The following is a 14239-nucleotide window of genomic DNA, read 5'->3' on the forward strand; positions in this document are numbered from 1 at the left end:
TCTCTAGGAGAGGCGGGTCCTGGAAGTGGCGCCCCCAAGCTCCGAAGGGCCCCAGAGGATGCTGAAGGGTGACTGGGAGGGCAAATCAGACCCAAGCACAACTTGGAGAACTTTCCTCGCACATAGCTGCCGCAGCTCGTAGTGATTCTGTCCACGCGTGCTGGGGACGTTGGGGCCGGGGGGGGGGGGGAGGCGGGGGCGGTGCGGGAGGTTGGGGGCTGGTGACCGGTGTGGCCAGGCTAACCTGGGGCCTGGTGCCCAAGAGACACGCTCCTCTCCTCGCGGGCACCTGGGTTGTTACCCAGCTGCAACTGAAGGAAGCACATCTCCCACAAACACTTAAATTGTTTTCAGGAGGCTGTTTTCTGCTGAGGCCCCGAGGGGGTGGAAACCAAGGTTAGATTAAAAAAAGAAAAGAAGAAAAGCCAGACATAGAGGTGGTTTTAGGAAAATGAGGACTAATATTTTGAGGTGGTTTTTGGAGGGCAGGCTGGTGTGTCCGTGGGGGTGGGGTGGGTTAGGGCTTCACCCCCACTCCCCACCCCCATTTCCTTGGAGAGTAGAGGATCACTGGGGTCTTCAGAGTGGAGACCTGGCTGGGCGGTGCTGGGCGGAGGTGGGAGGGTGCAGAGCCCCAGCCGAGCTGGGACTTTAACAACCCCAGCACCAGCCCCGCAGCCCGCGCCTGTCTTCGTGACAGGGCTGCGTCCTGTGCTGTCAACTACACCCCTCCGATGGGGTTGCTAGGCAGCAGGGCTCTGATGTGCGGGAAGGCCTTCTGATTTGTCAGCCTCCTGCAGACACATGGTTAAGGCTCCTTCCAGCCTATCCGGAGGAGGGACACGGGGCACGCTGCCTGCATACTGCTGAGCCCCGGGTCCACCTGAATGTGAGGTGCAAAAGGCAGCTAGAGGGAGGGGGGCACCTGGAGCCCACCAGCCTCCTAACCAGCTCAGTCCCTAACCGCCCCCACCCCCATTATCTCCACTGGGGCTTGCTGCTGGCTCCTCCCTGCCAGTCCCTGCCCCATTCCTCCCCTCTTCCCCAAACCATGGAAAAGCAAAGTGCAGCGGGGAAAAGAGGTCAGTGGGGTAAGCATGTGTGTGTGGGCCTCCGGAGATGCCAAGGTGCATGAGCATGGGCCGTGGGGAGGCTGCCCCATCCGTGCTGCCGGTGGCTCTTGTGGGAAGGGGTGGGAGGGGAAGAGGGGGCCCTGGCATCACTGACTGCCAGGCCTGGACTTGGAAGCCTGCTCTGCCCCCCCCCCCACCCCCACTTAAGCTCTGCCCTCCCCCAGGAGGGCAGCATGGCAAGGGAGGAGGGAGGAGACTGGTGAGTTCCTGTAAGGAAGGGTGGGCTATCTGGCTGCTGCTGGAGCTCAGAGGAGGGGCTGCTGGCAGGTTCCTTCTTCCGAATTCACTTCCTTCACCCAAGTCTCTGAAGCCCAGGTTCTCCCCTCTGCCTGTCCACCACCTAACCCCAACATCTGTTAATCTCTTCCCCCACCTTTTTTTTAGCAGCTATATGGAGATATAATTCATGTACGATTCATCCATTTAAAGTGTACAATTCAGTGGTTCTTAGGTTTACAGAGTTGTGCATTCACAGTCCATTTTGGGACGTTTTTATCACCCTAAAGTGAAACCCTGTACCCATTAGCAGTCACTCTCCATCCCTGCTCCTCCCCTCCGCGCCCCCCCCCCCCCAGGCCCTGGCCACTAATCTACTCTCTCTGTAGATTTGCCTACTCTGTCCATTTCATATATGTGGAATCCTACACTGTGATCTTTTCGTGGCTGGTACCACGTACTTTGAGCTGCATTGCTCACTTCTCAGTCCCCTGCAGTTTGTCTTGCGATTTAACTTTTCCTGTGCAGTGCTCCATTAAGAGTGTCCCGTCCTGAAGGGCAGGTGTCTTAGGCATTCTTATGCCTTTCTCTAAGTGCCATGCCTAGGTCTGGGCTGGGCCGTGGGTTGGCTCTCAGTGATTGTTGAACGAATGAGGAGATGAATGAGGACTGGTAATTGGCAAGCCACGCAGGTGGTTTACAATGGAATTCCAGGGGGTCCAGCTGCTGCAAAGGGGACTGGCAGCTCAGGAGAGCTGCAGGTACAGGAAGGAGCTGGAAGGAGCAGAAAGGAAGCCTCTCACTGGGGTAGGAGTGGGGGCGGGGCCAGAGTAGAACTGTCTGTCAGGAAGGAACCAAGTGGCCTGTGGGTTGTCAGCTCTCTCCTGGGAACCTGAAAACAAAAATGCCTCCCCCAGCCTTGGGGGCAGGTGGCCAATGCTTGAGATTCATCATCTGATCACAGGGGCTTCCCCCATGGGGAACTCCGATTAGAACTGGGTTTAAAAAGAAAAGAAAAGAAAAAAAATCCCCCAGTGTTAGCATTTGCAAAAGGGCAGCAGGTCAAGCATCTCTGAAGCTGTTCACTCACCTCCTGTGATTCAGGCGTTGAACTGTTTTTCTGCTCCCCTGCTTCTGTGCTGCAGATACTGTCTGATGAGCGTCAAAGGTTGTTTCACTGACTTCCACATCGACTTTGGAGGCACTTCTGTTTGGTACCATGTTTTCCGGGGTGGGAAGGTGAGTCGAACTGAGTTTCTTCAACTTCTGTATGTTCCTGACTGTTTCTTCCTGGAGGGGCTCGCTCCCCTCACCCACGCCCAGCCAGCCCTTGTCCTGTGACTGCTTTCAGGGCCACCTCCTCACTCTCTGTCTTCTCCTGGGGAGAAGGATCAAGGGTCAACTCTTCTGCATCACGTCTAGTGACCTGTTCACACCTGCCCACCCAGTCCAGTGTTCTAAGCATCTCAGGCCAGATTAGAACTCCAGCTTTGGGTCCCAAGATTTGCCAGCATTCATTTTGCCCACTGTAGTTTTTAGCTCCAGTACTGAGAACATTTAACATAAAAAGTCTAGTTGCCAGCACCACCTGCGTTCACGAACATTTTACATGAGGGACAGGCGTCACCCAGAGAGAGGAGGTGGGGTGTGCATTCGGGATGCTCCCGCTGTGCTCGGCTCTGCATGTACCCTGTGCGGGTGTGGGTGCCTGAGAGTATGTGTGCTGTCCTGCTTGTCTGGGGCTGTGTGTAGGTTCGTTTTAACCAAACATGTTGGAAGAAATTCTGGGTAGGAAGTCATCCTACCCGGTTCCAGATGTTTTCCTCCTTCTCCAGAGTGAACACAAGCTGGGTTTATTTATTGGGCCATTTGATCAGACAACTTAGGAAATTCCCTTCCTCTCCTTTCCTTACCTCCTCAACAAGCCTGTGGCTTAGGAGAAAGAATGTTCCTCTCAGTCCAGGAAGTCTACCCACCCTGGTTTTGCAGTGGGAATGGAGATTTCCTAAAGGCAGGCCAAGGGTGTCCCAGGACGGTGGCACAGCCCCCCTGCCACCTCAGAGACCCTTAGGGGCCTGGTCCTGGAGGCGGTGCCCTGTCTTCACCCCACTCCCAGGCAGGTGGGGCTGTCTCTTTGGGTTGTGGCACAGCCTGGAAGGAATCCAGGACTTTGGCCCGGATCTTCAGCTGATTGCCTCCTTTTCCTCCCAAGATCTTTTGGCTGATTCCTCCAACCCTACACAATTTGGCACTGTACGAGGAGTGGGTGCTATCAGGCAAACAGAGTGACATCTTCCTGGGAGACCGCGTGGAGCGATGCCAAAGAATTGAGCTGAAACAGGGCTACACGTTTTTCATCCCTTCCGGTAGGTTCCGGCTAAGGCTGGCGCTGGGCTCTCCCTCGGCGCCTGGCTCTCCCAGCACTGGGAGAAGGCTCCCGCATCCCTGGGGCCTCAGCCAGGGTTTCGGGCCAAGGAACGGGGTTCTGTGGGCCTCGTGGCATTTGGCAGTCCCTGACAGGAGTAGGCCTCAGGCTGTAGGGAAAAACAGCCCCCTTTCTCTCTCACATCTAACCTGTGTCTCCCCGCCTGTGGGCTAGAATTCACTCCTGGGAAAAAGCATAGGGCCCTCCCTCAGGGGAAGTGTGAATGGTTTCCCTAGGACTTCCTGTGGAAATTTCCGTGTGAGGGGATGACAGTGGCACTGTGGGGAGGGGGTAGGTTCACCCCCTTGAAGGAGGAATTGGGTTGTTTATCCAAGGAAGCAAAGTATGGAGGTTGCAGTCCAAGGCAGGTTCTGGGAAAGGGCAGACCCCAGGGCCGGGAGCTTTACGGGGGTGCCTGAAAGCCTAGGGAATGGACAGAGGGCAATGTGGCATTGGGGAAGGACCTGGTGTGGCAGCCTCCTTCCAGCAGAAGTAGGTGAAATGTAATTGAGGTCAGTGTCAGCTCTTGTACTTGGACTCCCCCTGCCTCCAAAAGAAAAATTAAGAAGAAAAAAGAAAAAGAAATTAACACTGCAAGTGTAGTAGAGGGCAGTAATTAAGAGCACTGGCCCTGGAGCCAGACTGCACGGCCTTAGTTTAATTTTCAGATGTACTGCTTTTAAGTTGTGGCTTTATGGAAGTGACTTAACCTCTCTGAGCCTTGGTGTTCCTGTCTGTAAAATGGGAGTGAGACTTCCCAGGGTGGTAGTGAGGACTGGAGTGAGCTAAGACCTACATGCCTACAGCTCTTTGGAGAGCCTATAGTTCTTGGACAGTTACAGGGTGAGTCACCAGTAAGTATGACAGATGCCCTAGGGGTCAGAGAATGTAGTCTTTGGCTGCATTAATGGAAACATTTTACCCAGGATGAGGGAGGTGATAGTCCCACTGTATAGAGTAAGGGAGTCAGGTCACATATAGGAGGTAAGTCGACCTAAAGAGTCTGGATACCATACCAGGTGAGATGAATTTGCCTTTTTTTTTTTAAGTGTATTTATTTATTTTGTAAGAGAGTGAGAGAGACAGAAAGAGAGAGAGAGCACGAGTGGGGAGGGGCAGAGAGAGAGACACACACAGATTCTGAAGCGGACTCTAGACTCCAAACTGTAAGCACAGAGCCCAAAGCAGGGCTCTAACTCACAAACCGTGAGATCATGACTTGAGCCGAAATCAAGAGTTGAATGCTTAACCAGCTGAGCCACCCAGGGGCCCCCAGGTGAGATAAATTTGAAGGAGGAATTGTGTGGTTTTACCCAGGGGAGTAAAGGTGTAAGGGAACAGCAGTCAGCTAGTTGTTGTCTTCTGCAAGAAGAGGTATAGCCAAGTGGTGTTGGAATGACTCACTCAGCTAGGTAGTGAGCTCCCTGTCACTGGATATATACGAGTAGAAGCTCTATATATGGCTGTGCCAAGGAGGCTGCAGGAAATTTGCCACTGAGTGGAGGCTTGAACCTTAGGAGTATCCTTTGAAGCAGTTAAGATCCATTGGAGGGAGAAGCTGGTCACACTTAAGTTTCTGAAAGTTGGGTTGGAAGCTGGTCTTGGGTCTGGACATCAAGTGCTAGTGGCAAGTGAGGAGGGGGCCGTTATGGTAGCAGCTCCCACTGAGAGGATAGGGCCTGCACACTTGGGCTCTTCTAGAAAGTTGGGCAGAAAGTAGAGATTTCACTATTAGGGAAATTGGGGATTTGGAAATGGTAGGGTTTGGTGGGGGTGACTTTGTTACCATGGACCCAGGTCCATCCTCCGACTTGGGGGAGGGGAGGGACCCCTGTTTGGGACAGGAATGGGTTGCAGTTGGTGGGCAGCATTTATGGTACATACCCTGGCAGATGTGGCATGGAGAATCGGGAAGGAGGCGGTACCCTTCTAAGATGTGTTCAAGCCACTTGTAGGTATTGGAGGATAAGCTGTGATGATTCAAGGGAACCCAAAGGAACTTTGGGCTGGTCTCTGCCCCTGTCTGTGCCTCAACTGTCTAATCTCTTCAATGGGAGTCAGTGGGCTAAACTGTGAAACCCTCAAGGTGCTTCCCAACCCAGCCCCCCTGAGTGCAGGCCTCCTAATCTCTCTGGGAAGACTGGCCTTCTTTCCTCAGGGCCGTTGGCAGAGTTGGGAGGTGGTTCATTGGTTTCCCTCAGTCTGGGATGGGAAGCGTGTGCGTTTTGGGGGCTTAGCGAGTTGGAAAAGGTCTTGAGAAGCAGAGGTGTGAGTGTTTGTTGACGGCAAGAGCGGGATTTGAAGTACAGTTAGCAGATGTTGAGTTAGATCCCAGCCAAGACTCCTGGGCACTGAAGGTTGTGAGTGAGACATCAGGATGTTTGGGAAGGAAAAAAGGGACAGTTAGAATTTGTCACTTTCTCAGATGCTGGGGGTACACGTGGTTCCCAAGCATTGATTTCAGTGACTGTTAGGAGGGGGAGGAGTTGGGAGCTTATAGTTACAAACTTGTAGTTTTCCTAAAGATGAATGTTAATGAAAAAAAAAAAAAAAACAAAAAACCAAGGGTGCCTGGGTGAATCAGTTAGTTAAGCGTCCGCCTTTAGCTCAGGTCATGATCTCACAGTCCGTGAGTTTGAGCCCCACATTAGGCTCTGTACTGACAGCTCACGGCCTGGAGCCAGCTTTGGATTCTGTGTCTCTCCCTCTCTCTCTGCCCCTTCCCTGCTCATGTTCTGTCTCTCTCTGTCTCAAAAATAAATAAAAACATTAAAAAAATTTCTTTCTTTTTAAAAAGTACCAAAACACCCAGGGGCACCTGGGTGATTCAGTCGGTTAAGCATCTGACTCTCGGTTTCAGCTCAGGTCATGATCTCATAGTTTCATGTGTTCAAGACCTGCATTGGGCTCTGCACTGACAGCAAGGAGCCTGCTTAGGATTCTCTCTCTGCCCCTCCCCCATTCATGCTGTCTCTGTCTCTCTCAAAAATAAATCAGTTAACGTAAAAAAAATAAAAACAGGGGCACCTGGGTGGGTGGCTCAGTAGGTTAAGTGTCTGACTTTGGCTCAGGTCACACTCTCACAGTTCATGGGTTCGAGCCCCGTGTTGGGCTCTGTGCTGACAGCTCAGAGCCTGGAGCCTGCTTCAGATTCTGTGTCTCCTTCTCTCTCTGCCCCTTCCCTGCTCTCTCTCTTTCTCTCTCAAAAATAAATAAATGTTAAAAAAAAAAATTAAAAAAAAAAAAAAGAACAAAAAACAAACACCTGGCATCTACTAGTGCTGATTTTCATGAAGGGGAGATGATTCTGACACTAAAAATTCGGAAGTATGTAATTTCAGAATAATGGCCAGTACTTTAAATTTGATAGTTTTGAGTTTATGAAAATATATGCCATTTTCCTCATTGTGTTGCCAGCCAGTGAAAATTGAAGGACCAGAGTTTTGTGGTCACTGAGGTAGACGGCCACCTGGGAATTCTTCCCAGCACCCACGCCCCCTGAGCTGTGTGCAGACACACATCTGAGAGTTAGGGTGGTTGGGGTGTGGCTTTGGGTGGAGAGTTGGAGAGACAGCCGTGGGCAACACAGCCCCCTGCATGTGGGTTTTCTGTATCAGGAGTAGAAAATCTAATTCTGGCATTTCTCATCTCTGACGTGGGTTTTTGTCCCCACAGTGTGACTTTAGACACGTGACCTCTTACCTGATGCTGGCTTCACGTCTGCCCATGGGTCGTTCAACAAGTCTTCAACTCAACGCTAATGGGAGGCTACTGGCATGGGAGGGTTTTAAATGTTACAGTCTTTGTGAGACGTGCTTTCACTCTTTTCTTCTTGTGTCTGGAGTGAAGAGGTTGGGTATTGGCTGTGCTGTGGGTGTGGGTGGTTCTCAGGCCTCATTCCTGGGTGGTCCAGGAAAGCTGCCTGGAAGAGGCAGACCTGAAGGTGGCTGAAGAGTGAGATGATCTCAAGAAAGGGGCCTGGGTTTGTCCTGTTGATGAGGCAGAGGCAGTGGGAATACAGTTGCCTCCCCAAGGTACACAGTCAGGGTCAGAGTGGCCAGCGAGTTACCCAGATTCAGCCTAATCATTAGGAGGAAGGAAAGCTTGAGGTGGAAATCATCCCCAAGGAGCAGGAAGTCAGAGAGACCCGGTGACCTCTTTTTCCTTTGTGTGAGGGGACCTGTGGCCAATGCCTTGACCACGCTGATGGACTCAGCCTCTTCCTCTGGCTGCACCAGCTTATTGAACTGGTAATGAACTGGTTAATGGTAATAGTAACTCACATTACTGAGCAACATTTTACATTTATTACTTACCTTTTTGTGAGCATGTAGGGAGCAACTTATTTTCCCTCTGCCTTTTAAGTAAAGAAGGTTCCTGGGGCCCAGAGAGGTGAATAGACTGGTCCAAGCTCACACAGTTAATAAGCAACAGACCAGGGCAAGAACCCAAGTGTGTCTAGTTTCAGAGCCGACCTGGTTCCCCTTTAGCCTGGGAGTCAGCAGACTTGGGATCTGGTCTTCCTTCTCGGCCATGAGACTTTGGGAAAATTATTTGCTCATTTAACAAACTTATCTTAAGGGCCCACTGGCAGTGTGGAAGGTGGTAGGGAAGCTGTAAGATAGATTCTGTCTGTCCTGAATGTATGTCCAGCCAGGTAGCAGCCGGAATGGTGGAGCCCAAGTATAGGGACCTGGGAAGGGCCTTGGGGTCAGTGGCTTGGACTGACCTGAAAGTATTTCCCATCTTTGCTTTGTAGTAAGAATCACCCATGATCCAGAATTCACAGGCAGCCCTAGGTATTTCTTAGACTTGGGCCAGTCTGAGAAAAAGTAACCCGAAGCTACTTAATAGCGTAATGTAGCTTGGGCCTCAGATGACCCACCTATAAAATGGGTACAGAGCAGGGAGAGAGGGTGGAAGTGAAGAAGGCTGGATGTGAGATAGAGGGTGGTTGTGCTCAGGGAAATGAGACAACTGCTGCTCACCTCCAGCCAGTTAAAGATGAGAATGGCCTGTGGGGCCATCTTCCTATTTTTCTAGAGAAGGAAACAATTCAGCCTGTCTTGAGAAATTTCCCCATTACTTTTTTTTTTAATTTTTTAACGTTTATTTATTATTGAGAGACAGAGAGCGTGAGCAGGGGAGGGGCAGAGAGAGGGGGAGACACAGAATTTGAAGCAGGCTCCAGGCTCTGAGCTGTCAGCACAGAGCCCAATGCGGGGCTCAAACTCACAAACCGTGAGACCATGACCTGAGCCAAAGATGGACACTCAACCCACTGAGTGCCCCTGGAGTGCCCCTGAGTGCCCCACCACCCAGGTGCCCCTGGAAATTTCCCCATTTCTGTAACACATGTGGGTCAAACTAAGCACGCTCCTTAGTCTGCTGCAGCCTGTGACCTGCCAGTTTGGCACCCTGGTACCAACTATGAGGTCCTAGAAAGGAAAGGGTATTCTTGCTTCATCTTGGCAGCTGCACTGCCCAGCCTGGGACCTGGCCTAGCTCAGCGAAGGAAGCAGGTCATGGCCCTCTGTGAGATGCCCCCAAGTTCTGTGATTTTTGGGTTTACCCCTACAGCAGCCACAAAGAGAGACAAGTGTGGATGGGGCGGGTGGGCTTTGGTTTCTGAATCCCGAGTGTTTGGGTTGTGGGCAAGACTCCATGTGCCCCACTGTCCCTCAGGTCCCAGGGAACCACCCATCGGTAGGTTTTATGGGTCGCCTGCTTTTCTTCCACAATTGATCTGTCCCTTGTCGCTTGGCCTGAATAGTCTCCATTATTGCCTTCATGTTGTTGGTGACTCTGGCCTGGAAGCAAGAGACAGATGCCAGCCTCCACAGCCCAGTCACCAGCTTGGGACACCTGCTCTCTCATGCTTCCTGGGATGCAGCCAAGGAGATGCCATCGGGAGAGTGGGGATGGATGGGGCCTATGAATACTGTTATTCCTCCTTGGTTCTTCCTGAGGGGAGTATGAAAGTCATGGAGTAGATTTGAGGAAGGCTGGGGGAGGCAGTGCCTAATCCATTCGAGGCTGCCTGACCCACCTGTGAGGCCCTGGCTTGGGGACAAGAGGAGAGTTGGTAGAAGCTTCTAAAACCCCTTGAAATTCCCTGCCGCTCCACTTGAAACAGAACCTCTCTTCTGTTTCCCTCTTTTGCTCACATGGCAGGGTAGCAGGTGTACATCAGGTGTGTCTGCATTTCCACCTGATAGGATGGAAGGGAGACTCCAGGGCTGATAAATGCAGATATACGTGGGCATCACTGTTAGCAAAGCCCTGGAGATGGATGAGACTACCATGAATATCAGTGGCAGTTGCTTCCATGGACTGAGCTCTTGCTCACCAGATTCCCTGCAAGGGAGGCAATGATCTCCCTCATTTAACGTGGGCAGGTGAAGGCCAGGAGAGGGGTGGTCAAGAGTCTGACATCACATGGTGAGTTGGCCATGGGACAGTTTCCAGCCGAGGTCCCGGGACTTGGGCTTTCTGTAGGGTGCTGGGTGGGTGTGTGAAGAGCATAGGAACAAGACCCAGGAATCTTTGCCCCATTCAGGCTTCACCCCACCGTGTGCATTTACCTGACCCTGGCGGTCCTTGGTCCCAGTCTTAGGAAGTGATGCTTAAATAACATTGATGGTGGTAACAGGAACAATAATAGCATAGTGCTGCTCGACAAAGATACAAAAATGGACAGCTGAGAAAATCAGCTGGTACCCAGTTGAGGTCGAGAGGCTGAAGTAGATGTGGAAACTGAGGCTTTAAAGGCAGCAGCTGTACTTGTCCTGCACAGAGGTGTGAAGGTGGTGGGGAAGATGTCCACAAGGGCCGGAGATGTGGGGAGCTCACAGCAGAACCGGGTTTCAGAGAGCCTTCGTTCCCATGCTCTTGGCTGTCGGTTTTCTCTGCCCACCTCGGGGACCGCCAGCTCATCCCACCCTCTGCCCAGCAAGGGAGGACCAGCACCCCGAGTGTCCTACAGATGGCAGCAGTGGCCTCCCAGCTCTCTTCCCAGGTGGTACCTTTGCTTCTGGCAGCCGTGGCCACCGGTGGCTGCCTGTGACTCAGGGCTGGCGTGTTTTGGGTGCATGGTAGGGGAGGTCTCTGTAATTTTCCTCCGAGCAAACAAATTATGCATATAGGTCGGAGAAGAGGGGTCAGAGAAGAGGAGATGTGGGCACCTGGACTTGGGAATCTCAGGGCTTGGGCTGCCCTTTCTGTCCTCTTTCCCCTCTGCTGATCCCGTCTTTCACTGGGAGTCTGTCTACCTCTATCTGTCCTTGTCTCACCTCTGTCTCTCTTGTTTCTCTCTGCATGTCTCTTTTTGCCTTCCCAGAATGTTTGCAGGCCCTGTCTCCTGGGGCCTGCATGCCTGGTGCTAAGCCTGTGATAGAGAGATGGTGCATCGCGGTTAAGAACAGAGGTGCTAGCTCTTGCCAGCTGTGACTTCATTCAGCAAGTGACTTACCTTCTCTTAGCCTTGGTTTCAGCATCTGTAAATGGGAGTGGAATACTTCCTGTCCCCTAGCCTCGCACTGTTACAGTAGGCTAGAGGTGCATGTGGGTCTGTTGAGCACCTGAAACGTGTGTTAGTTACTTGGGGAGGGAATTGTGGGGTTTGATTTGTCTGGCCTTCAAGGACCAAGTGAGGCTGACTCCCTGGGTTCCAAACCTTATAGGTGACTTCACTTCTCTGTGCCTCAGTCTTCTTTTCTGTAAGTTGGGGGTGAATGTAGTATATATCTCTTAAGGATTTTGTGAGCATTAAGTGAGATAAGTTCTGTAAAGGCTTTAGCCCAATGCCTGGCACAGGGGCAGCCTTCAGTTTTATCCCCAGGATTACTAGGCCAGGCTTGCTTGGAGCTCAGGGGGACGAAAAAGCCGTGTCCCAGGCCATTAAAAGGGCTGCGTTCGGCAGGAGAAAGACTTGTCAGCAGCTGTAGGGCAGAGCAGAAGCAGAATTGATGTGGGGGCACAGGTGTCGTGTGGCTAAGATGACCACCTGGAAACGGGCCTTGGAGGATTTTAGTGGCAGGAGGTGGCCTCAGGCAGGAAAGTGTCTGGGTTCTGCAGTTTTTGCAAGGTGTCATTCCTGCATTGTGGCCCCAAGCAATCCTTTGTGACTCCCCCCGAGATGAGTGGTCACTGGGATGCTGAGGAAGAGGCTCAGGAGCTATGAGCAGCCTTGAACGAGGGGTGTCCCACTCTCTGGAAGGGGCACAGGGCCTGCCTCTTTTGGCTGCTGCGGCATGGTCCGCCACAACATGGCAAAGCCTTTGTCAAGGCCCTCAAGCTGCCAGCCACCCGTCTTGAGCCGACCAGGAGGTACTACCTGCAGAAGTCCATCGGGGCTGTGTATGTGAGTCCTCTCAGCCAGCCAGGAACCTTGCCTTCCGCATCAGGCAGCCCGAGCATCCCCGATTCTAGCCCTGGGTGCTCCCCTGGGCCTCCTGTGATCTTCTGCATGCTTCCATAGGGTGACCCTCCCCGGTGGTCCAGGAGCCAGTGGCTGACCCTCTCTGTGCCCTCCTCACCCCAGGTTGGATCCACGCAGTCTACACCCCTGTAGACTCTCTGGTATTTGGTGGAAACATCCTGCACAGCTTTAACGTGCCCATGCAGCTGCGGATCTACGAGATTGAGGACAGAACACGGGTAAGGCGGCTTCCTTCTCTCCTCGTGGGATTGCCCAGCTCCTGAGCTCTGCCTGGTGCTTGGGGTGTGTGGGACGAGTCGTTCCACAGTCCTCCGTGGTTCCCCCTTCCCTGCTGCTCCCTGCCTCAAGTGGGGGCCTTGGTCCTTGCTGGGGGCTGTCTGCAAGAGCCCCACCCAGAGCCCCTGGAGTTTCTGTTCACCTCCAGGCCAGTGGCAGCCAAAACCCCCTTGTCAAAGAGGAAGTATCTGTTGAGAAAGCACTGTGAGATATCGGGAACGTTGCTTCTTCTTCTCACGTGTAGAGAGGGATGCAAGGGCGTTGGGAGGGATTTTATGGTTGTTCCTGCTGTGGTTTGGAGGGGGGCTGGGACCTTGGAAAGGTCAGCTCTTGACCTTGTGTCTCCTCTACCCACGGACCCCAAATGTGATGTAGTGCCCCAAGGAAGCCAGTATCTGTGGGTCCCCCGGGTATTGTCTCTAAGCTCTGCCTCTGTTTGCTTACAGAGTTGGCGGGGCAGGGGGGGGGGTTCATTTTCTTCTTGAGAGTAACGGTTTTTCAGACATAGGGAATCCCCTCCCCCCACCCCCCAGGACCAGGGGCTGAGGCTTAAACACCTGACATGTGCCCTCTGCTCTGCTCAATGAGTTTCCTCTGGAAAGCACTGGCTGCTTGCATGCACCCTCTCTCCCATTGTGGAACTCGGCCAAGAGTCCCAAGGCATCTGAGACAGGTCTGAGGTTGGGCAACTGGGACCAAGAGGACCCATTCCTTCTTCTTTCCTCTTATAGTTGTTCAAATATTCATTTCTTTTCTCTATTGAGATTCATTCCATGTACCATAAAACTCACCAGTTATGGTGCACAATTCAGTGGCATTTAGCGTATTCACCATGTTGTGGGGCTACCACCTCTAATTCAAGGACATTTTCATCACCCCAGAAAGAAAACCGCTACTCATTAGCAGTCACCTTCCATCATCTCCCCCGCCCGGCCTGTGGCAACCAACAGCCTGCTTTCTGTCTCTACAGATTTGCCTGTTTTGGACGTTTCATAGACATGGAATCCTATATCGTGTCCTTGTGTGATTGGCTCCTTTCACTTTGCATGATGTTTTAGGGTTCATCCACGTCGAAGCAGATGTCGGTGCTATGTTCCTTTTTTATGGCTGACTCATATTCCGTTGTATGGCTTGACCACACCATGTCTTCTTGGGCTTTGCCTCAGAGGTGACTTTTTTGCCCCAGAGAGGTAATGTCATGTCTGGACACTAAAGAAGCATCAACTTGAGGCAGATGCTCTGAGCCTGGGGTCCCTGCCTTTCTTGGTCTTGTTTTTAGGCCCTGGTCTGCACGGAATCATGTAAGTGAGCCAAAATCTTAGCTACTATGTGTGTATTTGGCCTCTCTAACAGTCCCGACATTGAGGGACCTTGTCCAGGGCTTTCCTGGGAGTAGCATTGAGCTCTATGCAGTGGTCAGGTGTGCCTCATCTCCAGATTGGCGGGTTTGCTGCTGGGAGGCCTGGGTCTGCAGAATTTGGGTCTTGTTTTGTGGATTTTCATGCCTCTTTTCTCTGTCGTCTGCCCACCATCCCTTTCCCGGTCTGGTGGATGCTGCCCCGTGGCATTCTGGAAAAAGGCACCATTTGGGTGTGAGTGGTGATCTCGTAGTCTGGGTCAAGTGCTGTCTGGGGCTTCGGCCAACTGTTCTTTGGCCAGCCCTGAAGAATGGGCCAGTTTGTGTGTTAGCTGACTAGGGAGGCGTGGGATAGAAAAGGAGAAATCTAGAAGTGAGGCCCGCGACTTTCC

At 52.3% G+C, this 14239-nt stretch overlaps 1 protein-coding gene across 15 annotated transcripts in view; it reads left to right on the top strand.

Moving 5' to 3' along the window:
- KDM2B (lysine demethylase 2B) overlaps positions 1-14239 on the top strand; it is a 153097-nt gene that overhangs the window by 66293 nt on the left and 72565 nt on the right. For 13 of the 15 annotated variants that reach the window (XM_045459220.1, XM_045459219.1, XM_045459217.1 and 10 more), the window contains 3 exons: positions 2495-2588; positions 3562-3715; positions 12317-12432. In XM_045459220.1, the coding sequence (XP_045315176.1) occupies positions 2495-2588; positions 3562-3715; positions 12317-12432 (364 nt within the window). Of the gene's footprint in view, positions 1-234; positions 397-833; positions 1083-2494; positions 2589-3561; positions 3716-12316; positions 12433-14239 lie in introns of those variants that run through there. The other 2 variants (XM_045459224.1, XM_045459225.1) reach the window with 2 other exon arrangements.

The sequence above is a fragment of the Leopardus geoffroyi genome, chromosome D3, assembly GCF_018350155.1.
Source record: "Leopardus geoffroyi isolate Oge1 chromosome D3, O.geoffroyi_Oge1_pat1.0, whole genome shotgun sequence".
NCBI classification, from domain to species: Eukaryota; Metazoa; Chordata; class Mammalia; order Carnivora; family Felidae; genus Leopardus; species Leopardus geoffroyi.